The sequence below is a fragment of the Cucurbita maxima genome, unplaced genomic scaffold (genome assembly GCF_002738345.1).
Source record: "Cucurbita maxima cultivar Rimu unplaced genomic scaffold, Cmax_1.0 Cma_Scf00286, whole genome shotgun sequence".
In the NCBI taxonomy this organism is placed as follows: Eukaryota; Viridiplantae; Streptophyta; class Magnoliopsida; order Cucurbitales; family Cucurbitaceae; genus Cucurbita; species Cucurbita maxima.
Window position 1 is genome coordinate 1,723 of NW_019272302.1, and position 6,427 is coordinate 8,149.

The 6,427-nt window shown below is 41.2% G+C and overlaps 2 protein-coding genes across 3 annotated transcripts; one reads left to right on the top strand and one right to left on the bottom strand.

Moving 5' to 3' along the window:
* The first annotated feature begins 282 nt into the window (after positions 1–282).
* On the top strand, positions 283–3,873 carry LOC111474292 (two-component response regulator ARR2-like). Of its 2 annotated transcripts, none has more exons than XM_023119440.1 (6): positions 283–733; positions 1,030–1,182; positions 1,265–1,642; positions 1,770–1,846; positions 1,959–3,125; positions 3,371–3,873. In XM_023119440.1, the coding sequence occupies exons 1-6, from the start codon at positions 586–588 to the stop codon at positions 3,431–3,433; spliced, it is 1,986 nt and encodes a 661-aa protein (XP_022975208.1). In that variant the 5' UTR covers positions 283–585; the 3' UTR covers positions 3,434–3,873. The 2 variants fall into 2 exon arrangements, with proteins under 2 accessions (XP_022975208.1, XP_022975207.1); XM_023119439.1 differs by having other exon boundaries at positions 284–733; positions 3,368–3,873.
* A 415-nt stretch (positions 3,874–4,288) lies between these two features.
* Positions 4,289–6,223, bottom strand: LOC111474293 (COBRA-like protein 7). Its single transcript, XM_023119441.1, has one exon. The coding sequence runs from the start codon at positions 6,058–6,060 to the stop codon at positions 4,648–4,650; it is 1,413 nt and encodes a 470-aa protein (XP_022975209.1). The 5' UTR covers positions 6,061–6,223; the 3' UTR covers positions 4,289–4,647.
* Positions 6,224–6,427: the final 204 nt, after the last annotated feature.

A 6,427-nucleotide genomic window follows, 5' to 3' on the forward strand; every position in this document is an offset into this window, starting at 1 on the left:
CACGTTGAGAGTTATTTCTATCATATAGTGTCTAGTAACTTAATCAAACACGCGATCGAAATAGGAGAAAGAATCTCTACTACGTGAAAGATGCTATCTTATCCTAATATGAAAGGGAGTGGATCGTTCTAGTTTTGTGCAATTTTGTTGTCTCTTATTTGTACAAAGAACAGAAATGAAAAATAGTGTAAAGAATTTGAAAGTTTTTAAGAGTAGATTTGGATATATGGGTTAGTTAAATCTTAGTCCTGTATGAGCTGGATCCACTCTCTCAGGAGTGACCCACTTTGAATAAAATATTACGATAATCCAATGAACAACGAGCCCCTAAATCGAACAGGGTTATTCAACCGTTCTGCTCTAATCTCCAAGTGCTCTGTATAAAATTCCTCTCGGAAACTCTCATTTCCTTATTCTATCTCTGATTTCATCTCAAACCCATATGGATTCTTTTGATTTTTCCCACTTTTTAAGCCGAAAGTGAAGTATAAAATGCTGCTATCTCAATATTCGGCGTTTTTATTGATTTCGTTCGTTTGAGATTTGGGGTATTGAAGGGTGAATCTGAATCGATTTGAGGGATCGATGTCTACGGCGAGTTCGAGCTCTGTAAGGAAACCTAGTGAATCTGTTCCTCTCCAGTTTCCGGCCGGCCTTCGTGTTCTTGTTGTTGATGATGATCCTACCTGCCTTATGATCTTGGAGAAGATGCTTCGGATTTGTCGCTACGAAGGTATCCTTTTCGATTCCGCTTGGATATTTTTTGTTTTTGGTAGCGGTTTCTCTCGAATCTGTGTTATTCACTTCGTTTTTCAAGTACCCCTATGCGATTTGATTGTTTCTTGAGCGTTCGAGTGAAATTTCTGTCACTTTTGCTATCGTTTCTTGTGATTTTGGATATAGGGTTCTTGATTTGAGATCGTGAGCTGGTTTGAATGTTCATGAGTTTGCTATAATTTTGAGTTGTTTTTGGATTAGGGAACATGTCCGTTAGTAATGGAGAATTTGTCTTGTTTTTGGGTGTTTCAGTAACGAAATGTAGTCGAGCTGAGGATGCGTTATCGGTCCTCAGACGTTACAAGAACGGGTTCGATATCGTTTTGAGCGATGTTCATATGCCAGACATGGATGGATTCAAGCTTCTGGAATGCATTGGACTTGAAATGGACTTGCCTGTGATTAGTAAGGAATACATATTGTTAGTTCATAATAGTGAATGATAGCTTGATTGGGACTGGTTTCTAATGAGTGGAGTTCTGTGTAGTGATGTCGGTGGACGACGGAAAAAACGTTGTTATGAAGGGAGTGACTCATGGTGCTTGTGACTACTTAATAAAACCTGTTCGAATTGAAGCGTTGAAGAACATATGGCAGCACGTTGTTCGTAAGCGGAAGAATGAATGGAAGGACTTGGAGCAATCTGGTGTTGAGGATGTCGATCGACAGCAAAAGGCGAATGAAGAAGCAGATTATTCATCTTCTGCTAATGAAGGAAGCTGGAGGAACTCGAAGAGGAGGAAGGAGGACATAGACGATGCTGAGGAGAGGGATGACTCATCGACCCTAAAAAAACCGAGGGTTGTTTGGTCCGTTGAGCTTCATCAACAGTTCGTGGGCGCTGTTAATCAGCTAGGAATCGAGAGTATGGATTTTCTTCTCGTTATTTCTTGCACTTAGTTCTTTGGATTTGTGAACTCTTAGCATGATTTTTGACTTCTCGAGGGTTTAAGTGTTCTCTAAACTTTGTAAAATACGATCTATAATTACAGAGGCTGTTCCAAAGAAGATTCTCGAATTGATGAATGTTCCTGGACTCACTAGAGAAAACGTTGCCAGCCATCTTCAGGTACGGACCGATCAAGAAGCTCGTTTATGTTCATGAATTCTTGTGTATCTTGTTCTCTCTGCTTGAAACGTTCCGAGTAGATTCTAAATATGCTGCACGTTTTCATGCATAGAAATATCGCCTCTACCTGAGAAGAGTAAGTGGAATGACACTGCAACAAAGTAATTTGAACAACACATTCATGAGTGCCCAAGAAGCATTTGGCTCGACGTTGAACGGGCTTGATCTTCAAACGCTCGCTGCTGCTGGTCAACTCCAGCCACAGAGCCTTGCTACGCTCCAAGCAGCGGGATTTGGTCGGTCTACAGCGAAATCAGGCATGCCTATGCCTCTTGTTGACCAAAGGAACCACTTTTTTAGCTTCGAAAATCCGAAGTTGAGATTCAGTGATGGACAACAGCCACATTTGAATGGAAGTAAACCAATGAATCTTCTTCATGGAATTCCGACAACGATGGAGCCGAAACAGCTAGCTAATCTTCAGCAACACTCTGCACAATCTCATGGAAACATGACAATGCAAGCTAGTGCCCAAGGAGGCCAAACTAGCTCTCAACTGATGCAGACACCTCAACCACAAGCTCGATCACAGATCCTAAATGAATGTACAGCAACGAGCGTTACAAGGCTTCCACCGACAATACAGCAGTCGATTTTGCCGAATGGAACCGCCGGTTCGGTTTTGGCTAGGAATGAATTTACGACTAACAGCAGAGGTGGAGGCTACAATCTAATTTCACCAGCCTCAACAATGTCAAATTTTCCCATGAACCAAACTGCAGAATTACCTGGTAACAGTTTTCCACTTCAAAGTACACCAGGGGTGTCGAGTATTGTACCAAAGGGAAGATTCCCGGACGAGGTTAACTCGATCTCAGATATTAAAGGATCTGAGGGTTTCGTGCCAAGCTATGATATGTTTAGGGATCTGCATCCTCAGAAGCCAGATTGGGACTTGCAACACGTAGGTGTGACCTTCGATGCATCGCAAGGTAGTCTTGACATTCCGACCGCAGCATTTGGTCATCAAGGGTATGCCTCTAGCCAACAAAATGGACATAACAGGCACACATCTACGGTAGGCAAGGCCATGTTCTTGTTGGAAGAAGGAAGTGACAATGGGAATGCCCAAAGTATGGGTCAACAACTCAATCCTCTTTTCGATGATGGCTCGGTGAGAGTTAAAATGGAACGAGCTTCGGAAACTAGCAGTCAAACTGACCTTTTTTCTGAACACTTTGGTCAGGAGGAGGACCTAATGAGTGCACTTCTTAAACAGGTTAGATTGCAGTACCATTGTATTTTGCGCAACACACCCCTTGTAACAGCCCAAGCCCACATCAGTTTGAGAGGGGAACGAAACATTCCTTAAAAGGGTGTGGAAATCTCTCCTTAGCAGAACCGTGAGCCAAAATGGACAATATCTACTAGCGGTAGGCTTGGGCTGTTACACTCTCCCTCCCCGGTGTATTCGTAAGATGAATTATTACTAATAAACTTTGTAAATATGTTGTTTCACAGCAGCAGGGAAGCATTGCAACAGCTGAAAGTGAGTTGGAATGGTTTCATCATAATACTCCTGTTTAAGAATGTTGGTCTAGCTTGGAAAGCATATGAACAGCCATTATGAACAGCCATTGCTTATCAGCAGGCAGATCATTTTAGATGTAATATTGTGAAGTTCATTTAGCACTGAAGCATAGTATGCAAATTGCATAATGTGCAGATTCTTTCGACCGCTTCCACAGAGAGACGAACTCGAGTCTGGTTGTGGAATTGGGCGCTACGTCGGTGCTCTTGGCTCATGGAATTGAGATTTTTGATGCAATTGCCAGGTTTAAGGACCCCTTATGACTCCATAACCTACTGAAACAATACTCTTCCTATGTTCATAGCAATTGCAGTTCACTTTCATGTACATATTCTGCTATATGGTTCAAGACACCAGTTTAGAGATACTAAGTTATCCTTTTGTAATCGTAAAATTTTGAGATTTTCATTGCCATTCATATTCGTCTTTCACTTTCAGCTATTTTCTCTCGTTTTATATAACATGGTGTGACTCAAGTCCATCGCTAGCAAATATTGTCTGCTTTGTATTGCCATCAGCTTCACGGTTTTAAAATATGTCTGGAGAGGTTTCTACACTCTTATAAGGAATGTTTTGTTCATCTCTCTTGCGTGGGATTTCACAATCTGCCCTTTGAGGGTCCAACATCCTCGGTAGGATCTCATAATCCACCAAACATCCTCTGTGGGATCTCATGATATTGTTAGTAGATATTAACTGTTTTAGTCTATTACGCATTGCCGTCAGCTTTACGGTTTTAAAACGTGTCTCAAGTTTCCACCCTCTTTAATGTTTCGTTTTCCCTTTCCAATCGACGTGAGATCTCACAATATATAATACATGCCCTTAAGTCCGTCTAAAATCTGTTCTCATAAATATAATTTTAACACTAAATTTCATAAGAAAAGAAACTTTCGAATCGAAAATGTTGCCCCAAAAAGAGTTCGAATCATAAATATATAAAAAACAAAGGTCCTAATTGATATATGAGGAAAAGTAGGGGAAACATTTATAATAACAAAATTCACAAAAGTTCAAAAAATACAAGCCAGGAGAACTGGCAGAGCCATGGTGTAGCTTCTTCTAGTGTTGAGTGACCATAAAACCTATCATTTCTCAGTGTTCATCTCAGTCAGTCCCTGAAAATGCTCCATTTCATCTTCAATCCTTCAAAGAATAAAACAATTAACAGCAGCTACAACATAATGTGATTCTTCTCGTTCTTTCCGGGCTATTGCTGAACAAACACGAACACGAATAGTAGCATTAGGATGCTCGGAATTAACGAAGCTAAGTTCCTTCGGCTGTCGTTAACAGGGAATGATTTTGGAAGTAGACATTCTTCCCCATTGAAGAACACTTTAGTGGGGAACCCATCTCCAGCAGCCATGTTAAGAACTTGTATGTTCTTCTTTGTAAATGATATCACAGATTGCTGTTTTCCGGGTACCCTCGGATCCCTTTCTGGGTGGACTCCGTCCGTTTCGCCTACGAGATAGTTTAGTCCAGGATTACCCTGCATAAAGATAGTATTATTGGCACCATCCAGTTCCAAGGTCGTCGCGTTGAACGAGTACATTGCCTGGAAACCAGGTGCTGCTTTCTTCATCTGAACTGCAGCAAACCAATCTGCAAAGTTCACTTCGTCCCAGTTGAAGAGAGTAATCCTTGCACTCCATCCGTCTCTATAATCGGTATACAAATGCCAATTGATACTCACACCACAGTTATCAGGACAAGGCATGGGATTGGGAATTGGGTAGTGTTTAAGACCAGCCCAAGCCACAGCCATGGCGGTCCTATTCTCAAACGGAACAAGAAGGGCTTCCGGTGGGAGGAGCATTGCAGAGGACGTTGCATTACATGTACGAGCAGCATTATGCGGGCATCCACAAGCACACGTTCTACACGGGACGACAGAATCGTTGTAGTAAGCTGAAAATGAAACACAGCATTTTGGTGTGTCGTCCTTGACGTGGGTTATATTACAAACAACCTGCCAACTAGCCACTGCAGTCGAATTCAATGGTAAACCACTTGAGTCTGGGAATTCGCTAGGACTTACCCTCAATGGAGCACCACATTTATACGTCGGGTTTAGAACGCCACTGATCTTCCAATTCTGAGGTGGTGTAATCTGAGATCTATTGAGATCTGGTGGCATTTTAAAAACTTGCATTTGAAACGCTGAAATCGACTTGCTTGAGTCCATATGAGAAGGCAAGATCGTCCCATTTCGACAACAGAACGGGATCAACCCGAGCGTAGTGTCGTTGGCCTTAGTTGGAGGCAAATCAACAATTGTTGGCTTTTTTTCACAGCTTAATACATTGGCAAAGTCTAAATCCTTATAATAAGTGCCTTGTCTACCAAAAATGCAATCAGTAGAATCAACAACAGAAGGATAAGCACCTTTCATTGAATAGATGAACTCATCCTTCATCCATTCCCAGCTCAACTTCCAATAATCAAGACGACCAAGAGGATTATGGTTAGAAATTTTGACTTGTGCCCAATAACTTGAATCATAGGTTCTTGTCACATCATACATGATCGTTAGATCGCCATTTTGGCGAGGCAAGAACTCTTCACTAGTTGTGATGTTCGTTTTAACACTTGGATCGGGTCTACAACAGACGTGCATCTCACTCTTTCCTGATGTTTAGAGAAATGAAATTGATATTCAAACTCAAACCAAGCTCAAGAAATTGATATTCAAACGCAAACCAAGCTCAAGAACTTGATATTCAAACTCAAACCAAGCTCAAGAAATTGATATTCAAACTCAAACCAAGCTCAAGAAAATGATATTCAAACTCAAACCAAGCTCAAGCGATTGATATTCAAACTCAAACCAAGCTCAAGAAATTGATATTCAAACTCAAACCAAGCTCAAGAAAATGATATTCAAACTCAAACCAAGCTCAAGCGATTGATATTCAAACTCAAACCAAGCTCAAGAAATTGATATTCAAACTCAAACCAAGCTCAAGAAAATGATATTCAAACTC

Excerpts from the sequence above, each read along its gene's own strand:
- LOC111474292 (XM_023119439.1), top strand. The coding sequence starts at position 586 with ATGTCTACGGCGAGTTCGAGCTCTGTAAGGAAACCTAGTGAATCTGTT. Across the intron at positions 1,643-1,769 it reads TAATCAGCTAGGAATCGAGA|AGGCTGTTCCAAAGAAGATT; the intron begins GTATGGATTTTC and ends CTATAATTACAG. Across the intron at positions 3,126-3,367 it reads TGAGTGCACTTCTTAAACAG|CAGCAGGGAAGCATTGCAAC; the intron begins GTTAGATTGCAG and ends GTTGTTTCACAG.
- LOC111474293 (XM_023119441.1), bottom strand. The coding sequence starts at position 6,060 with ATGCACGTCTGTTGTAGACCCGATCCAAGTGTTAAAACGAACATCACA.